The following is a 25,561-nucleotide window of genomic DNA, read 5'->3' as shown; positions in this document are numbered from 1 at the left end:
GCTTGGGGACGGGGAAAGTCTCCGATGTGGACATGTCGTTTGATCTTGATAGTGGTCGACGTGATCAAGGTGAATCGCCTATGTAGATATAGGTAAGATACATTTTATGTGCATGTCATCAGTTGAAATTGATTGTGCTTCAAGGCTAGAAGTTTGAGGGAGTGAAGGGGTGAAGTGAGGAGAGACGAGGCTGGTGGTCCATGCACGGCCGTCTGTCGTCATCGCATCTCGAATTCCTGGCCAGGGCAGACAACCAACCCGAACGCGTCTCGACACGTCGATTGGAAGACAGTCCTGTTGCATCACCAGAATGCCACCGCTGCTCGACGTCCGATGACAACTCGCCCAATATGTCTACGAATGGAAACAACAGCATCGCCCGCTATGCGGCGGCCATATCGTCGACGCTGTTCCGCTTCTTCTCGTACATGTTCTTGAGATGGGTATTGATGTCCAATTACCGTCCATTTCCCCTGACAGACGCTAACCAGTATTGCAGATCCCCGGCTCTGTTAGTAGACCTCAACATATCGTGCCTGACTGCCTGAACTCATGTTGTCCAGCACTTTCCCCCGCTGCTCGTCACGCTCTTCGCCGTCTACGTGCCAGCCTTTGTCTACGCTCTCACCCACACATCACCCTACGATGTGATTTCCGATGAGATCGAAATCGTCACCAAGCCCATCGTCGATGGTGACACGGACGCCAGCGACATTGATCCTCGCTATGTCAACGGCGAACCCGTCGATCTCGGTGCCGAGTTGGACGTCGAGGAGACGATTGTGCTCCAGGAGAAAGATCCCCAGATTCTCAAAACGCTGTTGACAGGACTTCCCAGCCCCACGAGTGCCCTCTGGAGTGGCATCACTTTGGCAATCAATGTGCTGTTGATGGGCATGGCCTGGGACGTCATCTATCGCGCTCCTTTGTTCTACCCCTCCCACGATCTCTCCCTTGTGCGCGTTGGCTACGTTTCGCATTCAACCGCCAAGGTCCTTGTGCGGGAACCGGATCTGACGAGACTTCCCATCTCCCTGTCTTACCGATACGCCGACTCGCCCGTGGGTCACGACTCCTCATGGAAATCGGGCGGCAGCATTGATTGGCTGGACATCACTACAGACTACACCGGCGTGCTGGAGTTGCGTGGTTTGCATTCCGACACTCGCTATCAATATTCCGCGAACAACCGCTCGGGATTCTTCACCACCGCCCCTCGAGTCGGCCAAATATCGACTCGCGCTGAGAACGCGGATGCATTCACCTTTCTGCATTCGTCTTGTTTGAAGAATCGACTCCCATACAACCCCTTCTCCCATCCGCTCTCCAACCAAGGCCTCCGCTATCTCGCCCAAACCATGGAAACATTCAAAGCGCAATTTATGGTCTTCCTCGGCGATTTCATCTACATTGACGTCCCTTGGCGCCAGGGCGTTTCCACCGAAGATTATAGACGAGAATACCGCCAGCTATACTCGAGTCCCGACTGGCCCGCCGCGGCCCAAATCCCATGGATCCACGTCTACGACGATCATGAAGTAGCTAACGACTGGTCGGGCAACACCACGGGCATCTTTGCCGCTGCCAACGACCCGTACGAACACTACCACATCTCCGCCAACCCGCCCCCGCACCGCGCCGGCGAGACCTACTTCTCCTTCACCCAGGGCCCAGCGACCTTCTTCATGCTCGACACCCGCCGCTACCGCTCCCCCAACGACGCCACCAACGGCTCCGACCCCATCACCGGCGAGCCCACGAAAACCATGCTCGGCACCACCCAACTCTCCGACCTGCTAACCTGGCTCGCCCGCCCCGAGCCCGCCGGCGTGCGCTGGAAAGTCCTTATTTCCAGCGTCCCCTTCACGAAGAACTGGTGGTTCGGCGCGCACGATACCTGGCGCGGCTTCCTCGGCGAAAGACAGGCGATTCTCGAAGCAATGTGGGACGTGGGCCTTCGGGGCGGCATTGGAGTCGTCATTTTGTCCGGCGACAGGCATGAGTTTGCCGCGACTGCTTTCCCGCCTCCACCTGACGGCAAGGAGGAAATCGTCGGGCTCGGTCTTACGGGCGTCGGCGCCAACCTCCTGGGCGTCAACCGCGAGGCGCTCGCACCAAATTCCGCACCACCTCTACGCACACGCACCAAGCGCTGGCCTCTAAGCGCCACCGTGCACGAATTCAGCACAAGGTGACCATCCCAAATCCCCCTGAATTGCAACCCGTCGGACAAGCTGACCACCCCTAAACCCCCCAGCCCCCTCAACATGTTCTACCTCCCCTACCGCACCTACGCCGAATCCTCCACCTCGCCCGACTACGTCTCCGACGTGTGCATCAAGTACATCCCCGACGGCAACAGCAAGTATGGGGCGGTGAGTATTGCGTCGCCGCCGACGAGCGATCAGTCGGTGCTGCATTATCGGCTTTTTGTCGATGGGCGGGAGGCGTGGAGTTATACGCTTACCACGCCGCCGGATGTGGGTGGGGGTGGGAGGGCGAAGGATGCGATTTGGGGGTGATGTGGGAGGTTGTTTTCGAAGACGGCACTCCGAGTGAGAGGAGTTTGCGAAGCGATGTAATTGCAAGGAGCACCAAGGCTCTGTCCGCTAGTCGTCAATCAATGAGCTCGTCTGAATACCATTTTGTTTCGCTTTTCCGCAATCTACCCACCCCATAGAAACCGCCTAACAAGCAGCCATGAAACCCACACGCCTCACCCCAACAACCTTGACCGCTCTGTAATCTGCTCCTGCTCACTCCTCCCGCTCGCCGCAGCATCAAACCGCCTCCCAAACACCCCCTCCCACCACCCCCCCTTAACCCCCTTCCTCACCCAAACCCCCTCCACCCGCCCCCTCCCAACCTCCTCCTCCTTAACCAAAACCTCCACCCCCCTCCAGCTCCCCATCCCAAAAGTCCTATTCCCCCACACCACCACCCTCCCAACCCCCCACAGGACCACAAGCAACACGAGCGTAGCGAAAAACGTGCCCACAGCGGTAAGCAGCGTGGTCGTACTACAGCCGCATCCTAGCAGCGGGGTGCGCAGTTCGAAGCGCTCGGAGGCGAGGGGGCAGATGTTGGGTTCGCGGAGGGGGGAGAGTAGGGAGAAGGCGGGGATGCAGGTGCTGCTTGAGGGGCACCAGGCGCAGTGGCCGCCGCTGTCGAGGCAGAGGGAGCAGGTTTGCCAGCGCCAGCACCAGGCTGCGGGGTCGTGGTGGGTGGTGGGGTTTATTGGGGTTGTTGGGGGGAGCATCTTCATATAGATGGGTGGATGGGTTGGTTGGTGGTCATGGAGGGAAGATGATGTAGTGGAGTGGTGGAGTTGGAAAGTCTAAGTTCCGGGCGCAGCGGGGGCGGGGCACGGTTTATGATGGAGAGCTGTTACGACGGAATGCAAAGTGTTTGTTCACTGGAACTTTTCCATTTGACAGTCTAGCTATTCGGCCGACTTGTCCATGTGTGTCATATCTGCCATTGCAGCCATCTCATAATCCGCCGAAGCCAGTGTGCCAGCTTCATTCACGGCGGGAATGGTGAATTCCCAGCTTTTACCAGTTGCCTGCATCGATGTCAGCATATCTGCGGATAACTCAATCTCACAAATATATGACCACACTCACCGTTGCGAGACTCAAAGGACTCCTGGATCCTCTCGTGAGGCTGGCGCTGGTTGGGGTCGTAGTACTGGTCCTGGCCGTACTGCTGGTCGTAGAGCTGGTGGGCATTGTCGCGGGCCTGGCGGCGAGCCTCCTCACGGTCGACAAAGTCGGCGCCCTTGGTCTCAGCGAGCCTGTCCACCTCGGCACCAGCGAAGCCAGCGATCATTTCCTTGGCGAAGCTGTGGTCGACTTGCTTGCCTGTTTGGGGAGTGTTGTCAGTATTGGCCGGGGTTGCTTTGGTGTCTTGAGTGCTCTTCTGCCTACCTTCCTTGCGCTGATGCTCCTCCCACTCCCTCATGGCGATGAAGGAAGCACCACCAGCGAGGACCTCATGGCCGAGAGAGGCCTGGTTGGGGTCCTGGCACTGGTTGTATTGCTGCTGAGCGTCGTCTGACAGGATGTGTTAGCTACAGAGTTTCTTTGAGCAGGCAGCAGCGGAGGCAGTGAAGAGACTGACCGAATCCCCACATGTTGACTGGTTTGTGATGGAGCTGTGAAGTGAGGGTGGTGTGTGATGAGTTGATTTGAAGTATGGATTGAAGTTCTGTGTGGTCGTGGTTGTAGAGAGAGAAAGGAAGAAGAGTGAAGCAACGTGTTTGGATGAAATATATGCTCCCCCAGCTACACAGTAACCCCACCATGCACGAGCTAATTGCATCACAAGGGGCAGGCACGCAGGCGCAGGGTCTTCTTTCCCTCTCAGCCACATTCAGCTGATCTCATGCTGTGCAGACTCCAGCTGGTGCAAGCCATTGGCTCATGCTGCCGACGACTTCCATCCTCGTCCGTGCTCGTTTCAGAGGCCGCGTGCAACCCATGGAAGAGGCTGGTTGCTTCGCCTCATCCGCGAGCACTGACTGGTTTCAATGACGTGTCGCACAGCGGACATCGGATCGTGTTTGGAGAGGATGGAACGGCATCGAACCAAGCAGACGCAAGCTTTTGCCCCTGGCGGGCGCCGACGCGTTTGGGCCCCGCCTTTTCCACTCTTGGCGCGCTTAAATTCTTAGTGAAGATCGAGGGGTCTGCTGTCAGCCACAGGACGAGGCTGTGCTGTGCTGTGCTGTGCAATGCCACCGTCGTATACACGAAACTGCTCCTTCATTCCATCTCGACTCGTTGCGGGCATCACAGCCGGTGCCCCGGTTGGCGTAAGCTGACCGCACGATGGGCCGTCTCCCTACGACTGCCGACTTCCCGGAGAAAGCGAGACTTGCTATCGTCCCTCGTAAGTCTCGATGCCAGTCTCATATCGAGCACAGCCGCAATATGAGTGGCCGAACCTTCCCGTATACAGGCATCCCACGCATGAACAAGCATGGCTAACGACAGACCCAGCCCCTCCAGGCGACAACGCAACTAACATCCTCATCCTCCTGCACGGCCTCGGCGACTCGCACGCCTCCTTCACCGCACTAGGCCAACAACTGCGTCTGCCAGAAACAGCATGCATCTCCCTCCAAGGCCCGCAGACCCTGCTGGACCTCGGCGGCCACCACTGGGGCGACGACATTCTTTTCGACTCCACCTCCGGCGGCCTGGATCCCGATGCGGGTTTTGAGCAGAGCACTGAGTTTCTGAGGAAGATCGTGCTCGACTCGCTGGTGGGCAAGTGCGGGTATCAGTTGCGGGAGATTGTGGTGTTTGGATTTGGACAGGGTGGGATGGCTGCCTTGAATGCGGTCGGTCAGTATCAGCAATGTCTCGACAGATCTTCGCGCCCGCGTTACTAACCTCTCACAAGTCGATCTCCACCAACACGGTCAACAACAGCCAAACGAACTAGCCGGCGCAATCAGCATCGGAGCCGGCCTCCCCAGCTCCGCGCCCGCATCTCTAAACCCCAAGCTCTCCACTCCAGTCCTGGTGTGCGCCGGCGCCGACGCATCTGCCGTGACCTCCACTTCCGAGGAGAAGTTGAGACACGTCTTCGCCTCTGTGGAGATCAAACGCTATCGGAGAGCGGGCGACGGCATGCCGCGGGATCGGGATGAGATGATGCCCATTATGCAGTTCTTTGCGCGGAGGCTGAGGAGCTCCAAGGGCGTTCCCAAGGGGAGTGTGGAGATTGGGTGAAGGGGGGAAACCGTTTGGATGTTTGGCCGAACTTCACACGCCCTCAAACCTGGCAACGATCCAGACGTGAAGCAGGACGCACCGCCCTACGCTGTATGGTGCAACGGACCTCGGTTCATGCCTGGCAGGGCAGTCTGGGCCCAAAGACACGCATAGAGGGAAACTTCATCGACGGTGGAGCAATCTATCCATCTATCACGGCCTGAAGATGATTTACTTCCAGCCGCGCAGCAGAGCCTAGTGCACCTATTTAGTGCGCTTGTAAATCTTGCGGAGAAACTCCTCAAACACCCCCTTCTTCAAGCCCTCGCTCTCATCCAGCGCCGCAATCTTCTCCCGAATCTCCGTCACCCTCCGATCCTCGTAGTCCTTGTAGTCCTGCTCGAGCTTGAGCTCGTCGAACAATTTCTTGACCTTTGCTTCGCACGCCGCATCCTTCCGCCCGTAGTTCTCCTCCAGCACCGCGCGCTGCTCCCGAGTGCACTTCTTGAGCGCCTGATTGACCAGCCAGCTGCACTTGTTGTCCTGGATGTCGGTGCCGATCTTGCCCAGCACGGAGGGGTCGGCGAAGTTGTCGAGGTAGTCGTCCTGCACCTGGAAGTACTCGCCCATGGGGATGAGAATGTCCTCGGCCTGCTTGAGATTCTTTGCCGTCGCGAAACCCGCAAAGTGCAGCGCGAGCGCCACGGGGAGGTAGAAGGAGTAGTAGGCCGTCTTGTAGATGACGATGAACGTGTACTTGTCCATGGAGAAGTTGTCCAAGTCGACATGGTCCTCGGGCGCTGTGAGCAAGTCGCACTCCTGCCCCAGCTCCGTTTGGAAGGAGACTTCGTGGAAGAGCTCGATGAGGTCGAGGTAGTACTTCTCCTGCCGGAAGTACTTCTTCAGCAGCAGGTAGATGCTGCTTTCCAGCATGAAGGCGTCGTTGATGGCGACCATGCCGACGTTGGGCATCAGGTACCAGCACGGCTGGCCGCGCCGGGTCTTGGAGGCGTCCATGATGTCGTCGCTGACGAGGAAGAAGGCTTGCAGCAGCTCGATGAGCCAGCCGAGGGTGGCGGCGCGGAAGAACTCATCTTGCGAGAGGTCTTTGTTGAGGAGCAGCTGCGTCGTGTCGATGACGGAGAGGCCGCGGTTGCATTTGCCTCCGAGAGTGTTGTGGTTCACGCTCTGTATCACAGGACTCGTTTTCAGTCATTTGTACACTAGATAGGAGCGATGAGAGCCGAACCTGTTCAAACCATTGGAGCGCCTGCTCGGGCAATTTGTATTTCTGGCAATGCGCCTTCAAATCCGCCACGAGCGTGGGGAAGACGGCCTCGAACTCTTTTAATGTCGCCGGCATTTTGACTCTCCCAAGCCGACTGGTTTCCGTATACAAACGCTGTTGCGGGAAGATGGGTTGGAGGCCGGCAGTGGAAATCGCCTGATGCCACTTTCTACCCGACGCCAAACATTTCTTCGGCGGGCCCTGGCAGCTCGGAAGCGGGCCGAGCATGGACCCTGACCCACGCCGTCAGCTTCTCCACCCTTCAATTCGCTCCAAGCTCGCTTTTTTGAAGATCAAGGGCTTTCAGTTCTCGCAAGATTTCATACATTCTCGTTGGAAAGATTCCCTCACTTTCACAACGCATCACTTCCAAAGCACTCCCTATTTGAAGACTCAAGATGGCCGAAGAGGCAAACCCGATCTCCTACGAAGACCTCGACGCAATCGAGGATGAGTTTCAAGACATCGACACCCAAATATGTTAGTGTCGCAGGTTCACACAAGCCATGGTGGGTTGTAATTGACTATTTGAACAGTGCGCACCCAATACGAGCTCTCCGCAGACGTCTATGCAAAACGCGCGCAAGCAGTCGCGCGCATCCCTCACTTCTGGCCGCTCGTACTGGAACAAGCGCCCCCCGAAATCGACCAGTACATCCTACCCCAAGACTCGCGCATCTTCGGCGAAAGCCTGATCAATCTCGAGGTGCGGCGGCCGGAACTCGGTGGCAATAAGGGCTTGGGGGATCCGAGAAGCTTGGCGTTCAAGTTTGAATTCCGACCGAACGATGACTTTGAAGATGCGGTGCTGGAAAAGACGTTTTGGTATCGCCGGGCGAGGGATGGGTGGACGGGGTTGGTCAGTGAACCCGTGAAGATCAATTGGAAGAGTGGGAAGGACATCACACAGGGCTTGACCGACATGGCGAAAGCGCTGTTCGATGCCAGGCGCAAGGCGGGCAACATGACGGCTACCGACCTACCCGAGTACACGGCGCTGAGGAACAAGGTGGAGTCGTGGGATGCGCTCAACACCTCCTTCTTCACGTGGTTTGGATCGGTCAGTGGGCGGCGATATGTGACGGAAGAGGAGAGCATCAAGGCGAATGAAGACCACGCTGCGTTGAAAGCGAGGCGGGCGGCGGGAGAGACAGTCGAGTTTCCCGAGGAGACGGACTCGGACGACGACGAGGCGGCCGAGGTTCACCAAGGCGGAGATGAGCTGGCCATCTCGATTGCAGAAGATCTGTGGCCGAATGCCACGAGATTCTTCACGCAAGCGCAAGAGATTGAGGAAATGTCGGATGCGGACTTTGAGGAGGATGAGGATGAGGATGACGAGGACGAGGCGGTGGACATTCGTGCGCTGGTGCGCGACAAGAGCGGCAGTAGTCGGGCGGCGAGACACGCTGATGAGCCGCCCAACAAGAAGCTCAAAAGGTGATGCGAAGGCGTCGGCATTTGCCTGATTTAGGTTTGCGGATGGCCGGAGGGGCGATGGCCTTGATTGCACCTCATCTGTGCACGAGACCTCCCCACGCCATGCCCGTCGAGAAATGCGAAATGTTACCGCCACCAGTTCAAGTCCAGTCCATGTCACCCCGAAAGTCACCCCGGAGAAATGAGGAGATATCCAACTTGCCGAGCCAAAGGGTCAGCCGATCAGCTATTCCATCAGCCTAGCTCGCGATGTAACCATTTCTGAGATGCACCGTGGCCCCGTGATTGGCGACGATCCCCGACAAGACTGGAAACCGCTTTCGCTGCTGAACAAAACAACGGAATCATCGAGATCCAACCGGCACAGTCAGCATGCACGACTGGTCCCTTACCCCGCATACGTCCCTGTAGCTTGCAAGGTCCTGCGTAAGGCTTCGTAGTTGCCGTCAGTGTCGACGCCCATCGTGTGCCATTTGCAGGTCGGGCAGCCGGTGGTCTGCCGTTGATGACGGCCGGCATGTGTAACGCGAGAGTGGCCGCCTGGGCGCTGATGCACGCATGACCCAACCGTGACGCGCGCATTTGTTGGGCGGGAGGGATTCAGTTAAGTATTAGGTAAAAGGTTGCCATCGACTGGTGGGAGCCGCGCAGGCGCGCCGCACAAAAACTTTGCACCATATCGCCTCATCCGCCCGCACCCTCGCGCGATCCCGAATCGGTGGGAGACACATTGAATGCGGCATTCGATCTTCTTCCCTCTCTCTGTTCCCATCTCGATTCTCACCCCTTCTTTGCTCAACAGCGATTGGACGGCGGAGCTGGAAGCAAAGCAAGACTCGATCATCACTCACACGTGTCGCCGTCTCCATTTCTAGCCGCATTGCGCCCCGTCTCCACCTTCCCCGTCCACATCACTGAGATTGATCCAAGGGTCGTTTTTCTTACCCGCCGCCGCTGCACTCGTGCTCTCTCGGAGGTGGGATCCGTCTCTTGGCGATCGACTCTCTTCTTTCCACCTTGCAACTTCACCTCCGCCGACTGTTGACTCTACCTGCCATCTTTCATTCACACCACCTTGATGGGCGAGAGGCTGTGAGCATTTCGCGCCGCACTGCTTGACGACTCGTGCATTTCGCCACATATCTGGCCCGTCCGTTGCTCGACTCCACATCAAAATCCCACTGCTGTTATTTTCCCGAAACCTCGACCAGACCCAAAGACCAATGCCTTCCCGGAGGTGATGACACCCAAAACGGTCGCGACCATCAACAGCACCGGGAGGCAAGCCGCTTCCTTCGTCCGCGCCGCCGCCGCCGTCGGTTGGAACGTGCGAGCCCAGATCCGGCACCGCGACGGCCTGGTCTTCGACGAGCTGTCCGAGTTCCCCAATGTCGAGTTCATCGATGGCGACCTCGCCGGCCCGGAGCGCGCCCGCATCCTCGCGCGCCTCTTCGCCGGCGTCAAGATAGCCTTCATCAACACCACGCACTGGGGCGATGAGGTGGCGATTGGCAAGGCGTGCGCGGATGCCGCGAAGCGCGCGGGCGTCGTGCACTACGTCTACTCCAGCATGCCCGACCACTCTGCGTTTGGCAAGGGGTGGAGGGCGCTGCCGATGTGGGCGTCCAAGTTCGCCATTGAGAACTACGTGCGCCAAATCGGCATCCCGGCTACGTTTGTTTACACTGGCATTTACAACAACAACTTCACTTCGCTGCCTTACCCTCTGTTCCAGATGGAGTTGCAGGATGATGGCAGCTTCATCTGGCAGGCTCCCTTCCACCCCAAGGATCCGCTACCCTGGCTGGACGCCGAGCACGACGTTGGCCCGACGCTATTGCAAATCTTCAAAATGGGCGCGAGTCACTGGAAAGGTCAAAGGTGAGTGGCGATGTGCACGGAGTTTAACAAAACCTATTGCATTTACTAACACGGCTATCAGAGTAACATTGGCCTTCGAAAAGCTGACGCCCATCCAACTCTGCGAGCGCTTCTCCCGCGGCGTCGGCCGTCCAGTAAAATACGTTCACGGCCCTATCGAAATCGCCGTCTCAATACCCAGCGGCTACCGCGAGCAGCTCGAAATCCTGCAAGAAACGCTCGGCGAGAAGCGCGCACCCTACTTCGGCCCGCTCCTGGAGTACCCGCGCGAAGGCCGCAGTATCTGGGAAGGGCACCGCGGGATCGAGGAGTACGCGCGCGAGGTCTTCCCTATCGAGGAACACGACAATGGCCTTCGGTGGATGGAAGACGGATTGCAGACGCCGGTGAGCGAGCGCAGCGATCTCAATGGCGGCACGGGGAGTCGCGGTCCTTCGCGGCCCATGACGCCTTCTGGCCAGCAGAGTCTGCACATTTCCGGGCACACGCCTCGGTCGCATCCGGAGGGCTTGCAGGACAATTTCTTCGTGGGGAGTTGCTGATTCATGCAGTGGGGAATGGTGATGGGGATGTCCGGACAGCTCAAAAGTTCCTGACAAGGCATACTTTCCGGAGCAGCATTTGTTGGGACTGGCATCATAAGGCAGCGCGGTGTCTGTTGTTTCTTCCTTTTTGCTTCCTCGGACGGTGGTGCTACATGGACGCATGCATGCATTGGGGACGAGACACGATTGCATGGAACGCAAAAGTCTTGGTCGTTTGATGCATTCTTAGTTGCAAAATAGCATGGGTTGGGTATATCGATGTAATTTGTTGACTGATGACGGTGGGAAGTGTTCACTGGAGGGATATGGAAGTCGATCGGTGGCTCTTTCCTGACTTGCGGACTTGTCGACGCCGTTGCCCCTTCCTCTCTCTGTTGCGCATCCCCAACCAGAAATCTGCTATACATGACACGCCAAACCACATCACCTGACATTCTTGCCCCCCTCGACTCCCTTCATTCTGCCCTCCACTCGTCCAACAAGATTGTGTTAGAGCCGCACAACAAACCTTGAGGCTGCTCTGCGCACCGGGGAAATTCGAAGCGGCTGGGTACCTGCAGCAGCCTAACGAAGCAACGTAATCCCGCCGCCTTCGCAATGGGTCTCTTCTCCCGCAAAACCTCCTCCAAGAGCGCAAACGACATCCCCAGCCAATCCAACAACAGCGGCACCCAGCACTCCCAGCCTCTTCCCAGATCCAGCGGCCGCGCCAGCATGAAACCCAGCAATTCCATCGAGACCGCGAGTCCTGCACACAATGTCTCGCTGCCTAAGCCGCCGGACGCCAGCCGCGATCCCGCTGGCTACCTGCGGAGCATTCACGCGGTGCGCGAGCGGAGCGCGCTGGTGTTTGAGAAAGCGAGGGCGAATCAGTTGCGCCATTTTGACGTGGACATGGCCAAGTTTGCGGAGACGGCGAGGTTTGTGACGGCGATTATCAAGGTTAGTTCATGAGTGCTCTTCCACTCTTGGGATGTTGATTCCCTACACTTTTGGTCTTGTCTGACGCTTTTGCAGCGAGACTTCGACCCGAATTATTCCAGCATACCACCCCATGGCCGATGGCAGCATTTCGACGTCGGAGGGCAACCCCGTGTCGATCAACTTCTCGCTTCTTGGCCTGATTCGATCGATGCCCTGGAACGGACGCGACGTCTGATTGACCTGTTCCTTGTGTCTGTACTGCTTGACGCCGGCGCTGGGACAGAATGGCAGTACAAATCGACTGAGAGTGGCAAGGTGTTCAAGCGGAGCGAAGGACTGGCTGTTGCGAGTCTGGAGATGTTTAAGACGGGTCTCTTCTCCAGCAATCCCAGTCAGCCCTTCCAGGTCGATAGTGCAGCTTTGAAGAAGCTTTCCATCGAGCGCATGGCGAAGGGCTTGCAGGTTACCGCCGAGAACCCGATCGAAGGCTTGGAAGGACGGACGAGTCTTCTCATCCGCCTCGGCGACTCTCTACTCAACAAGCAAATCTTCGGGGAGGATGCACGGCCTGGCAACATGTTGGACTACCTACTCAACCACCCCACCACGCAAGTTTCGTCCACCCCGATCGTTCCTCTCCCGACGCTCTGGACTACTCTGATGGACGGCCTGTCCGCAATCTGGCCCAACACGAGGACGCAGATCGATGGTGTGCCACTCGGTGATGCTTGGCCTTGCACATCCATGCCATCGAACCCAGCCCAACCATGGGAAAACATTGTGCCTTTCCACAAGCTGACCCAATGGCTGACGTACTCCCTAATGGTACCCATGCAAAAGATGGCCAACGTGCATTTCATCGGTGTCGAACTCATGACCGGTCTCCCAGAGTACCGCAACGGCGGTCTGCTGGTAGACACCGGCCTCCTCACTCTGAAGCACGAAGACCTGCAGCGCGGCTTGGAGCAATACCACATGAACGCCACACGACAGGGCCAGCCGAAGGTGGAAGTCGTCCCACTATTCACCGCGGACGACGATGTGATTGTCGAATGGCGCGCCGTCACCATCGGCTTCCTGGACATGCTCCTCGACGAAGTCAACAGCATGCTCGGCCTCAGCGGCAGCAAGAAGCTCAACTTGGCGCAAATGCTCGAAGCCGGAACGTGGAAGGGAGGCAGAGAGCTGGCGGAGGTCTCGCGGCCGAACACCAAGGAGCCGCCGATCATGATTCTGTCCGACGGCACGGTGTTCTAGGAAAGCTCGCTACTGTCTGGATGGGATGCGGAGCCTCCTTCGTGGATTATCGTCCATGATGACAACGCAGCCCCCTGGGCTTTGCCGGCTGCTGCGACGACAACGACGACGACGCTTCGTGTTCCGCGACCCGGGCGGAGTTTGTCGACGGATAGCGGGCTGGGTCCAGGTGTGTCCTGAGTCCTGTTCATGCGTGTGAGCGGCTGCTAAAGCTTCCGTCAGAAGCAGTGAAGCAAGCGGCGAGCGGGTACTCGAAGCGGGTGCTTAACCCGCCCATTGGTGATCATCCGCTTCGTGCGCATCCTGTGAAGAGGGATGCCCATGGTGCGGGGGACCGGGCCAGTAACGGTAGCTAACACTCTACTCGCCGTACGCGGATGGAGTCTCGATAAGTAGAGCACAAGGAAAGAAAGGCAATCGTGGCTACTAGAGCATGGCTTGGACTGGCGCTTCACGCGGTAATGTGTAATGTCTACGATGGCCGCAGAGACAGCAAATTACCACAGAACTTGAGCATGGTCCAATCTGTAAAGCATGGAACAAATGTGTTCAATCAAGGCCTAGCAAAACTCGTGTACACCGTCTCTTCTTCCCGCCTGATGCCTCTTCGTATGTCCTCACAGCAACGCCAGCCCAATCGCACTGACCACACTAGCCCCAATGACAACCCATCCCGTGGAATTCACCTTGGGATTCGTCATCATGCTCGCCGTATCCCACGCCAAATGCCTCAACCCATTCAGCGAATGAAACGTAAACGGCAGCGCAAAAAACAGCTTCGTGGCGAACTGCAGGGCAAAGGGCCAAGCGGCAAAGGCGGCCGCCATAGACGCGCTCTCGAGGTGCCAGCCGGCGTAGGGGGCGATGAGGTACGCGGTGCCGAAGAGGTAGAAGGCGCCGCTGAGGGTGCAGCCGGTGATGCGGTTCATGATAGACGGGATCCACGTTACTTGCCATTGGTAGATGCCGAGGTGGGGGGAGACGGGGCGGTTGAGGCGTTGTTGCGCGAGGATTTTGGTGTGCTCGCTGCTTTCGGAGATGGTGGTTGCTGTTGCTGTTCTGTGGGTGGGTGGTTAGGGCGTGCTCTTGCTTGGGTTGTGGAGGGGTGTGGGTGTTGTTGGGGGGAGGGCATTGGATCGGCTGGCTTCGACATACCTCCGCTGCGTCCTGAAGGCGAGACCGGTGGCGATTGCGGCGGGCGAGGCGAACTTGAAGGCTTGTTGCGAGGCGGTCACTGTGGTGTGCTCGGGTCAGCTAGGGGCATTGACTGAGGTCCGGGCCGGGGTATCGCACCTCGCCGCAGCGATTGGTGAATCACCCTCTGCGCCAACATCTCGACGGTAGGTGAAGGGGTACGCGGTCAACTGCAATGGAGTGGGGAGTGGTTGATGGAAGTGGTGATGTCGTAGCAATCCGTCTGTCGGCGGAGGAGCTCGGCATGGGAAATGCTCGGCAAACCGACCAATCAGATGGCAGATTCCCGACCCACCTCCCATCGCCTTTTCCCACACGTCGCTGCTGGCTTCTCCTCTTTCTTCCTTCCATCAAGCAATCTCAACGCACCGTTTGGACATTTCGCATGAAGACGCGGTTCCTCGCTCTTTTGGTCGAGCGTTCTGCAAGACCCGCGTGAGCGAGTAAGGGATTTCAATACCAATGACCCGTAGTTAATCGCGCATCACACCAGAGCGATGGTTCAGTGCGTTTCATTTCAGGGCGACACAAACATCTCACCCACTCGTCTCACTTCGACTCCTTTCGTCCTTTCTCTCGAACAGAACACGTGAGATTTGGACTTCCGTCGGCGTGCACGGTTTTGCTGCGCACGTGTAGGTTCATGCTTTTTTCTTTGAGCGGCAACACAACTCTGAGTCACGAGCATTGGTGATAGTTTTCTTCCGGCCACGCAGCAGTTGTTTGTGCTTGTGGTTCATTCAGACAGAACATAACAAGCGACTCCTTAGTGTCGTTCTGACTTGAGACAGCTGTGTGAATTCAGGAAACCTATGGCCGAGATAAGCAATGTCTCTGATGTTGGCCTTATATCAACTCTACCACCACCTCAGCTGAAGCATCTCTCCCATCTCATTCTCTCAACATTACCAACATGGGTGGTCATGCGTTTGCCCGAGCGTATGCTCCAGGCGCGCCGACGCTCAACACGCCTCGAATGGATCCGGCGGAGTACCATCATGTCAAAGATGTCTATCTCCAGAAGATCCAGTTCTGCCTCCAAGATTGCAAAGTGGCCGTCATGACCGAGGCACCCGACAAAGCAAGCTACGGAGACCTGGACATTCTCATTGCGTGCGACCGAACGATCGACTTCATCGACCTGGCCAACTCTCTGCGCGTCGCGGGAGTGATGTGCCTCAGCAGCAAGAAAGCCTCACTCGCAGTTCAAAAGGACGGAACAGCCAATCTGGGCCCAGTAACGGTCTACGAACAGTTTCTTGGCGGTAATCAAGACACTTCTTCACCCACCGTCACAGAGGAGGAGTACGCTCAGCTCGACATCGAAGTCGTCCCGCTGAATCTCTTCGAGTGGCATCGCTTCTACAGCTCGTACGGAGACATGGCTGGCATGATAGGACATATCTGTCACCCGCTCGGCTTCACCAGTGAGTCTTCCTACGCACTGTCCCATTAGACACGAGCTAACCACACAAAACAGTCAACGATCGTGGCCTTTGGCTTCGTCTGAAAGAGCTCGACTTCGTCAAAACAGTTCCCTACGCTGCCGCTGCAGATCGAGACGGCATGGTGTTCATGTCTAGCTGCCCAACTCGCGTGATTGAATTCCTAGGTTGCAGGGCGGACCAGTACGAAGCTGGGTTCCAGTCGCTTGAGCAGCTCTACGAGTGGCTGGCCAAGTGCGAGCTGCTGTCTCCAGACGCGCTCAAGGTCAGGCGTGACAAAGCACATGAGCGTGTCAGGGAGCAGACTCGTTCGGTTTACGCCGGCTTCTTCAAAGACTACCTGCCGAGGCATAGAGACATGCAGGGCGAGACTGATGCGGCAAAGAGCGCCGAGGTGGTGGCAGAGCTGCGAGAGACATGGCTGCAAAGGGCAATTCTCGAGTTCAGCAAGCGCGAGGAGTACGAATCGAAGCACGCCACTCTCGTGCGCGCCATCAACAACGGCTACGCCGGCCATCTCCTGAAGCCGCTCGTGATGGAGCACAGCCAGAAGATCGACAAACACGCCAACGAGATTCTCCGCGCCTTCCGGCGGCACGTCGCCTTCGACACGGCCAATCACCCCCATATCGCCCACACCGCTCACTCCGACGAGGAGTCGCAGCTCCACAAGTTTCTGACCGACGATCATGCGGCTTTGCGGGATGCGGAGGCGGCGAGTGTCTGGGTACAGATGAACTGGGAGGGACTGCGAGGACTGGAGAGGCAGAGAGGCAAGGGAGGCAGCCAGTAAGCCGCATGACTTCCCAGGGTCCAGCAAAGCACGCATCCGGAATGTCAGCCGGGCACACAGCTCGTTATCTTACGTCGATTGGCGCGTCGGGTCGATGTGGCGTGAAGCAATATGCACTTTCGGACCAAGTGCCGAAGCGTGCGTCGTTCGCGGTGTGTAGGCGCCCGAGAGGTCCCAGCACGGCATGCTCTACATTGCCAAGCGGGACTGCATAAGCCAAGGCGCACGCCGGTCTTGGCTCAACGTGGCCGCTCAGGTGGCGCAGAAGACTTTTATTTCCGAGTGAAGTATGGAAACGATCGAGTCATGTTGTTTCCTTTGTTTCGGTCTTTGAATTTCGAGCGGTCCCTTCGGCTAGGGGTGCAAACTCTCGGCGTGGTTGTCATTGCGTGGGGAAGCGGGATGCACATGGTGGCGTGAGCCTTTTGACCAACGGCATCTTCGTCACAAATGACCAGCAGGGATCTGCGCGACTTGGGCCGGAATGATCTGGCTGCGCAACCGAGGCAAAAAAGGCAGTGATGAAAGACGTGCAATCGGAGTTTGGTGCGGTTGGAATCCTCCTATGATAGCTGCCCAATACCGACAAGCTCCCTATCGCGCGTAAATTAAGTCCGAGCAGAAATAGCCGATGGGGCATACAGTGTCAGAGTATGCATATCTCGATGCCGATGCTTTGGGGGGGAGGGTTGGCCCCAAGGCGGCCGGCTTGTTTAGGTACTGTACCAGCCCAAACCTCAACGGGCATCGGTCTGCGAGCGAGACCAAGTCATTCGACGGCAGCTTGATTCTCATCGTGAGTCGCGTGATGGCGCTTGGCATTTCCCGGAAGGATCTGGTTGGAGGGATCTGGTTGTTTCTGAGTCATGTGGGGGACACGGCCAACTTTGGGAGGGATCCGCGCTCTTCGATCCTCTACTTTCGATCCTTTACTTTCTGCGATTTGGAAATGGGCAAGCTATGCCGGCGCGGCGTGCTGTTGTTGGTGGGAATCGTGCCACGGCTCCTGAATTAAGCGAGCTGATTTGCCATGCTGTGACTCTGGCAAGCAGACGGTACGTGGTTGTTGCCGTGGCGCGGTAGGCGGCGCCTTTGCGTCCCGAGCTCGTGGCTACCATGCGCGGCCAGATACTCACTACAACCCAGCATACAGGAGAAGTCTGGTACATTGGAGCACACGCTCCCATGGGCTGATGGCCGTGTCAACAGCGGGGGCTGGCTGATACCATCCCGGACTGTAATGGGGGCGTGGAGGAATCCATGGCCTTGTTGACGGGTGGTGGCCTTTGCAACGGTCATATTGGACACTGAGCTGGCTAGGGTGACGCTTAAAGCAGACGGTGCTGCGCTCAGTGCCGATCTACAGCATTCCGCACCGGATGGGTCAGCGAATGCATGAGAGTGCAAAGCATTTGCCGTCGCAAGCGCGGCCAGCTGAGTGGCTGCAGCGAGGGGCGCTCTCGGCCAAAACATCTCCCGGGCCTGACAGGCAGAAGAGGGCCCGTGGGGGTGGATGAGGGCGGGCGTGGGTGGGCCAAGGCTTGGGCGTGCTCGGCAAGTGCGATGGGGGGCTAGCGCGGTCGGTCTTCCCTTTATTAAGCTAAATCAGGTGTAGAGGCATCGCCGCTCCGATGAATCGCCATCGTCCGTCGCCTTGCTTGGCGGGAGAATGCGATGCGGTGGAACCAGGCCCGGGGGGAAGTGTTCCAGCGTGCACCACCCCTTCGTGGGCCTCATGCCGCTTGGCGAAGAGGGCCGGCGCGAATGCGAACCGGCATTTGATGGGGTTGGGTGGCGGAAACGTCGCCCGCGCCCGGTGGGGTGGGTCGGCGCAAGGGCATGCGCTGCAGAGCACTTGATTTGACTGCCGACACCAACGCCCACTCGCCGTCCGCAGGTCGAGCGCCCAGTTGCGCCGCGCGACTCTCAATCGAGCCCGACTCGAGACAATCAGCGGCACGCTTGTCCTGGAATCTGCCTCACGCATCCCGCCAGCACTCAACCCCCTCAGGTACCCTGGTTGGTGCTTCTCATCATCACTTCCGCGCCTCGGGGTGGTTGTTTGGGACCGCAACAATGGTCGCATCCGCGATGCTGGACGCTGTCCGGCCTACATGGTACGCGCTTACCCCGACATGGCCACTCGCTCTCAGGTAGGCGCCATATCGGTGTGCAAAAGGTTGCGACCCCGAAACCGCCCCGGGCCCGAGCTACGTGCGGTGGCGCGCATGACGGCGGAGAAGCGGCCGCGGGGGCTCTGCGAGACCGTTGCCCGACTCCGCGAGAGCCCATGCACAGGTGCTTGGACTTTCACCCGTCAAAATGCATCACGATTACGTAGCGCCAGTTAGCTCGATTGGAGCTGGAGCATGCGTGCGCGCGGTGAAGGGGGGGAAAGTCTTGCGGCACGCGCGAATCACCATGCATCTCCGCCCGCGCTGCCCTCTCCGCTCGCTCTCGCCCCCCAAGCTCAGCTGCGCCTGGGGTGTTGACCCTATTGCTGTATCCTGGGTCTCAAATCCCGAGGCATCTGGGGGAACGATACGCTCGTTGGCCATCCCTGAACCCCCGGCGAGCCGCTTGGAGCAAACTCCGCTCTACAGTGCATGTGCTGCGCTCAGGTACTGTGGTACTTTTCCCCGCGCATTCTTATTAGCGCTGGCCCTGGCTCGTATCCCGATGGTCTCAGTCAGTCATCTGCCCTCGCTTTCGCCGAGTCAATCCTGGCGATCATTTGCCCTCTTCCCACTGGCCTTTGCTCCCTGACTCGGGTAGCACCCCTGCTCCCCAAGCCCTGCCCGCTTCCACGTGCAGTGGACTTCATATCAACCCGACCCACCCTCGCGTGTGGCACATGCTGTCCTGCTTTGAGTGACATCTACGCCGTCCTCACGCTCTTTGATCTCACTTGTGTCGTATCGTTCCTCCTTCCTTGTTGAGCATCGCCCAAGGCATCCACACCATCGCCTGTCCGCTTTGGGTCACGGTAAAATATAAGGCTGGATCTTGCATCTGCCCCGTCCTGACGAGGCTGTCTGTCTTCCTGGGCGTGCTCGACGGTGCTTCGACGATTGGCGTTGCACCTACTGCGTCCCCGTCGTCGACGAGAGCATTCCGTTACTGCTGGCGACGAATGCAGATTGAATCCCTTTCTGCCATGACATACGAGAGGAATTTTTGATTCGCCACCTACCCTGGACGCATCCCATCAGCTCGCGAAGGCTGATCTGAGGAGCGATCATGATCATGCATCAACCTAGATACCCGGTGACGTCCCCAAAATCACATGGAGTCCACACGCATACGCCCGCTCGACCCATGGACTGGTTGCGAGGTCTCTACCCACAGCCTTTGCCACAACCATCGCGACCGCAGCCCCTGGAGCCCAGCTGCAGGACCTCATTTCATTCGTCATTGTCGGAGAAGACGGGAATGCTGAGTCTGCAGGAGCGTTCTCGACTTCACCAGTTCCCCACGGACAACCCCCCGCGGAACATGAATCTCCCCGCCCTTCGAGATGTCCTGCCCGCGGAATCGTACCCTTCCAAAACGAGGCCCTACACCAACCCGCTGCCTGGGCCCCCTTCCTCTTTCGGCATTGATGCAACGCGCAGACCGGCAACGATTCACCCGCCTATGGTGTATACTGACGAATCCATCCACCCCCCAATGGTCTACCACTTCGACCCCACCCACCAGCCATTACCCTTCCGTCCTCCCCACCGCATCAGCAATGGCTATCCGCCTCCTCTCCGTCAACCGTACGAAGGGCTGAGCCCGACAGACGGACAACCTACTCCCCCTCGCACCATTTCTCCACGCACCGCTTACCATGACATGCCCCGCACAGCTCAAGACCACACGGTGGATGGCACTTTCCAGCTGAGACCACTCGTCCCGAACGGGCATCTCCATGGACACCAAGTCCTTGGCCACCCGCACGACGAGGCTCCTCCTGCCATGCATGCCGTCGCATCGTACCCACCACCGAGCAGAAATTCCATCCCGATTGCCCAGCCTGGCGGCGAGGACCACGGCAAGTACCTTGGCATTGATCAAAGACGTGGCGAAGGCAAGATGCATGTTTTTGAAGACGGGTACCGCATACCATTCCAAGTCGATGGCGAGCTGGTCAATCCGGCTTGGGGTTTGACCAAGGTGAACAAGCCTCGCAAACGCTTGCCGATTGCTTGTCTTGGCTGTCGGGAGAAGAAGATCAAGTGTGAACCGGGCAGGACAAGTTGCATACAGTGTGAGAAGGCCATGCGCGAATGTCGGAGGTAAGGAGTGATTCCACCCAGGGGTATGTTGAATTCGTCTCCGCTGACACGTAGCAGGGCTCCGGAAAAGTACGCCCAGCCGGATACGCTTTCGAATACTCATTACATCGGCGGCTCGCCGGTGCGAAACGAGGCGTCTGCGGTTGACACTGTACGCGCCGCACACCGCAATAGTGACTTTGACTCGGTGAGCAAACGTCGAAACAGGGCAGACTCTCCGAGGAGACTCGAGCCGAGCAAAAAGCAAAGAGACGTGTCGCCGGCGTCCGAAGATGCTTCGGACAGAGACAACCGTACGCAGCGAGCACGCGCAGAAGCGCATGCAGAGGGTGGCCAGACGGACACATTGCTCGACAAAAACGCATTTTCCCTGGAAAACGACCCGTACGCCGTTGATCCCGAACTGACCGTGCATCTCGTTGAGATGTACTTTGCGAATGTCGACAACATCGTGCTCCCTCGCCTCCATATCTTGCAGTGGTTGAAAACTTCACCGAACAAGTGCACCAACGAGAAAGCCATTCTCTACGCCATGCTCGCAACGGGCTCCGTTTTCGCCGGCCCAAGTTACGAAAAGGTGGGAAAGGAGTGCTCCCGGATTGCCAACACACCCATGACGCATCAAACCGGGACCATTCGCGTATCTTCCATAATCAGAAAGCTACTTCAGGCTTGTTACCACTACACTCAGGACGACCATGAGAACTCCGCAGAATGTGTCGGCTCGGCGGCTCGAAAGGTGGCGACCATGCATTTGAATACGGAAGATGGGTGCTTGGAAGACGCCTCCTCCGAAGGCCAACGATTCGAATTTGGAATGTCGGCGACACAGCTGACGGAGTGCAAACGTCGCCTGTTCTGGTCGGTCTTCAAGTGCGACCGACTGTCCAGAGAGACGGCGTGCATGTTGAGGTCTGAAGACGTCTTCCTTCGTCTGCCGTGCTCGGACAAGACATATGAAAGCGGCGCGCCGTCGAACGCGCCCTTCTTTGCAAACGACATCGCGGAGTCTAGTGGTGCACAAACGGGGTCGTCCAGTGATGCTTCTCCAATGGCATGGCTCCTGCCGGTCCTCGCAGTATACGGCGACGTCGGCGACTTCATGTTCCGCGCTTCTCACCGATCCGACGCCACCTATCGCGACGCCTACGAGGCCTTCTACACCTCCACGCACAAGCGCCTGCAGGAATGGCTCGAAAATCTCCCCGACACGTTCGAGTACAAGCTGGGCAACCTCGAGCGGAGTCTGCGCGAGGGCTACGGCGACACCTTCATCCTCGCGCACCTCCTCTACCACTTCACGCTGGCCAAGCTCAACCGCTACGTCCGCCACCGCCTGATCCCCGACTCGGTAGTGCGCAACATCCGCGCGGCCAACAACCACGGCCACCAAATCCTGCGCATCGTCAACGCGCTGCAGGACACCATCGCCACCAGCCCGGCCATCGCGGACGCCGACACGCCCTACGCGTGCAGCAACCCCTTCGTCGGCCACGTGGTGCTCGCCGCCATCGACATTGTGTCCGCCGGCGGCCTCGACTCGGACTTGCGCGCCACGCAGAACGAAATCTACGGCGCGCTGGCGTACCTGCGCACCCTGGAGCGCTACTGGTTGCCGATTCACGGCGTGCTCCGGGACTGCGAGACGCGCTACTACCAGGTGGAGAATGTGGTCAAGAGCCCGCGCAACGCACGCAGCGGGTGTTGGCTGGGGCGCAAGTGGGGGATCAAGAGTCCGTTGGTGTCGATGGGGGAGGCGCGGGATGATTGTATCTATGGGCTTGGGGAGCAAGAGGCGGACGAGGCGGAGCAGAGGTACTACGATGCTTTTATTGAGGCTTGAACAGGTTTGGAGGGGAAGCATTTGCTTGGGAGGATGAATTTAGGGAATAGCTGGCTGGCGGGGTTTCGGTTTGTCTTGGGGTGCGTTGGTGTCTATACGAGAAACGACAGATTTTGGGACTATTGGAGGTGTTTCGCTTGTGCGCAATGGTGATGAACAAGAATACAAATGGGAAAAGGGCTGGATGAACGATAACGTTACCCGAGTGAGGGCGAGGGCGGCAACTCTGTATTACTTTTCGGCTGTCAGCGAGAGAGCGGGAATCAACGATGATGAACATTCCTCCCAATCCATTGTTTGCTTCAGTGATACCGTCTCCCCAACATCTTGGCCTCCCGATCGAGTGCTTGCGTCCACGTGTGCCGGCGTCTTGGCCTCCCGACTCACGCAGAGCTGGGATGAAGACATGACTCGTGGTAGATGCCATGCTTCTCGCCACTCGCTGCTTGCACTGCTTGGCAGCCTCCCCCGGCACTTCCAAGCCTTGCCCTGGATCGCTGCGCAGAAGCCCCACAAATCCATGTACTGTACCAGCGATTATCCGCGCGCGTTCCCTGCCTGATGCGTGCTGGCTGTGGTTTAGAGCGACCGCCACACAGCCCTATAGCTGTCCGGTAGTGCTGATTCTTCAGCCGCGTGGGGGTTTAGGACGCGCCAGGCAGGCAAAGTACCGGACATCATCGCTCGGCGCCGAGAAGACATGACTTAATTGCACCGCGGGGTACGCGAGATCGCAGCAATTCTTGCCCGACTTTGCGCCAACATGAAACCATGGGCGTCATCGATGGGTGAGAGGGTGGGTTTGGGATCGTGCATCGCATGCCTTTCACCCGCGGTAGCCCGCGGCCGCGATGCAGTTGGCGATTTGCTCCCGGCCGTTAGTGTGTGACAGGGTGAGCGATCACAGGCGCGAAGTGGTTCTGCTGCCCGCCATTCGTCGCTCACAGATTGAAAGAGTGCCGAGGCGGCATTAGGCTGAGATCAAAAGGTCAAATGTCGTCGATGCACGTCGCCTCACTTTGCCCTGCTTTCACGGAGACGCGCCCGAGACCCTGCAGCTAGCCCAGTTGCCGATGAGGCACGTCGGTAGATTGAGGACAGTCATCGCTGATCGCCGGGGACAATTCCCCGGTGCCATCCTGGCCCCCACGGTCTTATGTCGGCAGCATTGTGGGCTGCTTTCGGCACTCCTGGCAGACGAGTCCCGGGACTTCCGGGCGCAAATTATGGAATGAAAGATGTCGTGTGATCCGACCTGCTCCCTACCTTATGCGGGGGTTCGCCAGGTTGTGATAGTGCCGGCGGGAGTTCCCTGAGGTGCGGCGGGCGGAATCTTGGGAGAGAAGGAAGTCGGCAGGACGGACCGACGCGTTTGACGCTAACCCGATATGGCACACGTGGAAAGCTTCACCTGGTCGCGACACTTCTTTGTATGGAGCAAGCTCATCAGCAGATGTGTATCGACGCCATGCTTGTCCCGAGTTCCATTCACCTCTTGGCCATGAGCTAGACATCACCCCTGGACTCATCACTGGAACACTAACTCACGCAGCTCGCCGACCCTTCCTCAGGCCCGTGTCTGGACCGCGGGACTTGCAACCATGTCCACCACTGCACTGGTGAGGTCGCCGTCGTCCACGACCGCCTTGACTGCCCCAACCGCACAGGTCAAGCCGACTTCGTCGTCATCAACATCATCGGCGCTCTTGCCGAAGCTAGGCTCAAGCCCACCGCAAAAGACCACCGGATCCCCGAAACCAGGCACACCAAAGCTTTCACAGCAGCAACAACAACAACAACAACTCGCCGCAAGCTCGACACCAGGACGATGGCAGCATCCACGCCTCAACGAAATCACTCAGCGACAGAGCCGGACCAATTTCGACAGAAGTAATGTCTTCGCCGTCCTGTGGAGCTGCTTCTTCCTCTTCCTCTCCTTCGGCGTGCATTCCGTGCTGCACACCGTGTACGTGCTGCCCCACGCTTCATCTTGACTCGATTGCTGATAACGTATTCCAGAGTACCAACAAATACCCTTGTATCACTCGGCAAGACCCCCACTTACACCCTCCTTGCCACCCGCCTCCTCATCCTCGCCAACATCACCCTCTCGCTCGCCCCGCTCTTCCGCACCCCAGACGCCTGCGAAGACATCCCCCTCAGCCCCACCCAACGCAAACTCTTCGGCCTCCCCCCGCTCTCACGCCCAGCGACCCCGCAAGAAAAAGAGCAATGGGTGACGCCGCCGCGCTACGCTCGCTCCGCCTCCGGCACCCCGCTCAGCGCAACTAGCAGCCTACAGCCCGAAGTCTCCGGTTCGCCCCTGGACTTCAGCGGACGGAAGAGCTCGTTTCCCAATTCGCCTGCTTTTCGCTCGCCGAGTGGGTCGCCTGCGAGTGCAATGGGGACACGGCATGGGAGTGGAGAGCGGAGGCGATTGAGTTATACTGCTACTCGCAGCTCGCCGCTTAGTGTCAGTGAGTTCGATGCGGCGGGGAGTGTGAACACGCCCACGAAGACGAATCACCGCGCGAGTGTGGGGTTGAACAACAAGTGGTTGTATGAGAAGGGCAAGGCGAATGGGAGTGGCTGGGGCACGGGCAGTGTATTTTCGTAGCGAATTGCATATGGAGACTAAGCGCTTCTTACGATGCTTTCCATCTCCAAAGTTCAACAAATATTCAGTGAGTCTATCGCAAAAGGGGTATATCCAACTCGCCCGCTCAAACAATCACCCAAACGCAGTGCCATCTCGTCCATCATTCACCACAAAAACCGTCCGACCCTTCCCCTCATCAAACCCTACAACCCCCAACAATTCCCTCCCTCCCCCCTTTCCTCCCTCATGCAAAGCACACCTCCCACTCTCCAACACCCTCCAATCCCAAACCTCCACCCTCGCCCTCCACCCCCCTCCATTAACCCCAAGCAACCCCGCAACAACCTCC

General features: G+C 58.1%; 13 protein-coding genes across 13 annotated transcripts; 8 read left to right on the top strand and 5 right to left on the bottom strand.

The window, feature by feature from the left end:
- The first annotated feature begins 253 nt into the window (after positions 1 to 253).
- BDY17DRAFT_297908 (alkaline phosphatase) lies at positions 254 to 2,800 on the top strand. Its single transcript, XM_033733661.1, has 5 exons — positions 254 to 443; positions 500 to 511; positions 564 to 2,191; positions 2,258 to 2,609; positions 2,674 to 2,800. The coding sequence occupies exons 1-4, from the start codon at positions 351 to 353 to the stop codon at positions 2,520 to 2,522; spliced, it is 1,998 nt and encodes a 665-aa protein (XP_033590261.1). The 5' UTR covers positions 254 to 350; the 3' UTR covers positions 2,523 to 2,609; positions 2,674 to 2,800.
- A 754-nt stretch (positions 2,801 to 3,554) lies between these two features.
- BDY17DRAFT_310649 (uncharacterized protein) lies at positions 3,555 to 4,135 on the bottom strand (the record flags this gene model as incomplete). Its single annotated transcript, XM_033735464.1, has 4 exons — positions 3,555 to 3,565; positions 3,627 to 3,863; positions 3,930 to 4,055; positions 4,123 to 4,135. The coding sequence occupies 4 exons, from the start codon at positions 4,133 to 4,135 to the stop codon at positions 3,555 to 3,557; spliced, it is 387 nt and encodes a 128-aa protein (XP_033590260.1).
- Positions 4,136 to 4,903: 768 nt separating this feature from the next.
- On the top strand, positions 4,904 to 5,741 carry BDY17DRAFT_310648 (Alpha/Beta hydrolase protein; the record flags this gene model as incomplete). Its single annotated transcript, XM_033735463.1, has 2 exons — positions 4,904 to 5,351; positions 5,410 to 5,741. The coding sequence occupies 2 exons, from the start codon at positions 4,904 to 4,906 to the stop codon at positions 5,739 to 5,741; spliced, it is 780 nt and encodes a 259-aa protein (XP_033590259.1).
- A 246-nt stretch (positions 5,742 to 5,987) lies between these two features.
- BDY17DRAFT_324402 (ERG20 farnesyl diphosphate synthase) lies at positions 5,988 to 7,086 on the bottom strand (the record flags this gene model as incomplete). Its single annotated transcript, XM_033737185.1, has 2 exons — positions 5,988 to 6,911; positions 6,973 to 7,086. The coding sequence occupies 2 exons, from the start codon at positions 7,084 to 7,086 to the stop codon at positions 5,988 to 5,990; spliced, it is 1,038 nt and encodes a 345-aa protein (XP_033590258.1).
- Positions 7,087 to 7,409: 323 nt separating this feature from the next.
- On the top strand, positions 7,410 to 8,455 carry BDY17DRAFT_324401 (uncharacterized protein; the record flags this gene model as incomplete). The annotated part of the gene is made up of 2 exons (XM_033737184.1): positions 7,410 to 7,491; positions 7,548 to 8,455. The coding sequence occupies 2 exons, from the start codon at positions 7,410 to 7,412 to the stop codon at positions 8,453 to 8,455; spliced, it is 990 nt and encodes a 329-aa protein (XP_033590257.1).
- A 1,236-nt stretch (positions 8,456 to 9,691) lies between these two features.
- Positions 9,692 to 10,874, top strand: BDY17DRAFT_250157 (NmrA-like family-domain-containing protein; the record flags this gene model as incomplete). The annotated part of the gene is made up of 2 exons (XM_033731041.1): positions 9,692 to 10,332; positions 10,394 to 10,874. 2 exons carry the CDS (start codon positions 9,692 to 9,694, stop codon positions 10,872 to 10,874), a joined length of 1,122 nt encoding a protein of 373 aa, XP_033590256.1.
- A 600-nt stretch (positions 10,875 to 11,474) lies between these two features.
- Positions 11,475 to 13,058, top strand: BDY17DRAFT_316939 (uncharacterized protein; the record flags this gene model as incomplete). The annotated part of the gene is made up of 2 exons (XM_033736047.1): positions 11,475 to 11,819; positions 11,895 to 13,058. The coding sequence occupies 2 exons, from the start codon at positions 11,475 to 11,477 to the stop codon at positions 13,056 to 13,058; spliced, it is 1,509 nt and encodes a 502-aa protein (XP_033590255.1).
- A 617-nt stretch (positions 13,059 to 13,675) lies between these two features.
- BDY17DRAFT_310642 (mitochondrial succinate dehydrogenase subunit C) lies at positions 13,676 to 14,391 on the bottom strand (the record flags this gene model as incomplete). Its single annotated transcript, XM_033735462.1, has 3 exons — positions 13,676 to 14,117; positions 14,214 to 14,292; positions 14,352 to 14,391. 3 exons carry the CDS (start codon positions 14,389 to 14,391, stop codon positions 13,676 to 13,678), a joined length of 561 nt encoding a protein of 186 aa, XP_033590254.1.
- Positions 14,392 to 15,165: 774 nt separating this feature from the next.
- BDY17DRAFT_310641 (uncharacterized protein) lies at positions 15,166 to 16,490 on the top strand (the record flags this gene model as incomplete). Its single annotated transcript, XM_033735461.1, has 2 exons — positions 15,166 to 15,679; positions 15,733 to 16,490. The coding sequence occupies 2 exons, from the start codon at positions 15,166 to 15,168 to the stop codon at positions 16,488 to 16,490; spliced, it is 1,272 nt and encodes a 423-aa protein (XP_033590253.1).
- Positions 16,491 to 17,416: 926 nt separating this feature from the next.
- Positions 17,417 to 18,363, bottom strand: BDY17DRAFT_297888 (uncharacterized protein). Its single transcript, XM_033733660.1, has one exon. The coding sequence runs from the start codon at positions 17,961 to 17,963 to the stop codon at positions 17,502 to 17,504; it is 462 nt and encodes a 153-aa protein (XP_033590252.1). The 5' UTR covers positions 17,964 to 18,363; the 3' UTR covers positions 17,417 to 17,501.
- Positions 17,928 to 18,694, bottom strand: BDY17DRAFT_152336 (uncharacterized protein). Its single transcript, XM_033729638.1, has one exon. It carries the CDS (start codon positions 18,574 to 18,576, stop codon positions 18,091 to 18,093), a length of 486 nt encoding a protein of 161 aa, XP_033590251.1. The 5' UTR covers positions 18,577 to 18,694; the 3' UTR covers positions 17,928 to 18,090.
- Positions 18,695 to 19,985: 1,291 nt separating this feature from the next.
- On the top strand, positions 19,986 to 22,613 carry BDY17DRAFT_324396 (uncharacterized protein; the record flags this gene model as incomplete). Its single annotated transcript, XM_033737182.1, has 2 exons — positions 19,986 to 20,770; positions 20,828 to 22,613. The coding sequence occupies 2 exons, from the start codon at positions 19,986 to 19,988 to the stop codon at positions 22,611 to 22,613; spliced, it is 2,571 nt and encodes an 856-aa protein (XP_033590250.1).
- A 1,418-nt stretch (positions 22,614 to 24,031) lies between these two features.
- On the top strand, positions 24,032 to 25,287 carry BDY17DRAFT_152353 (nuclear pore complex component-domain-containing protein). Its single transcript, XM_033729639.1, has 2 exons — positions 24,032 to 24,579; positions 24,633 to 25,287. Exons 1-2 carry the CDS (start codon positions 24,215 to 24,217, stop codon positions 25,228 to 25,230), a joined length of 963 nt encoding a protein of 320 aa, XP_033590249.1. The 5' UTR covers positions 24,032 to 24,214; the 3' UTR covers positions 25,231 to 25,287.
- Positions 25,288 to 25,561: the final 274 nt, after the last annotated feature.

Source organism: Neohortaea acidophila (genome assembly GCF_010093505.1).
Source record: "Neohortaea acidophila strain CBS 113389 unplaced genomic scaffold BDY17scaffold_5, whole genome shotgun sequence".
Lineage (NCBI taxonomy): Eukaryota > Fungi > Ascomycota > Dothideomycetes > Mycosphaerellales > Teratosphaeriaceae > Neohortaea > Neohortaea acidophila.
Note: the sequence above shows the minus strand (reverse complement) of the source record. Positions and strands in the feature narration are given on the sequence as shown.

What these genes read in the sequence shown, in the direction of transcription:
- BDY17DRAFT_297908 (XM_033733661.1), top strand. Translation starts at nt 351, where the DNA reads ATGTCTACGAATGGAAACAACAGCATCGCCCGCTATGCGGCGGCCATA. An exon ending in GTGCACGAATTCAGCACAAG is followed by an intron (nt 2,192 to 2,257) that starts GTGACCATCCCA and finishes TAAACCCCCCAG; the next exon opens with CCCCCTCAACATGTTCTACC.
- BDY17DRAFT_297888 (XM_033733660.1), bottom strand. Translation starts at nt 17,963, where the DNA reads ATGTTTTGGCCGAGAGCGCCCCTCGCTGCAGCCACTCAGCTGGCCGCG.
- BDY17DRAFT_152336 (XM_033729638.1), bottom strand. Translation starts at nt 18,576, where the DNA reads ATGCGACCATTGTTGCGGTCCCAAACAACCACCCCGAGGCGCGGAAGT.
- BDY17DRAFT_152353 (XM_033729639.1), top strand. Translation starts at nt 24,215, where the DNA reads ATGTCCACCACTGCACTGGTGAGGTCGCCGTCGTCCACGACCGCCTTG. An exon ending in CATTCCGTGCTGCACACCGT is followed by an intron (nt 24,580 to 24,632) that starts GTACGTGCTGCC and finishes AACGTATTCCAG; the next exon opens with AGTACCAACAAATACCCTTG.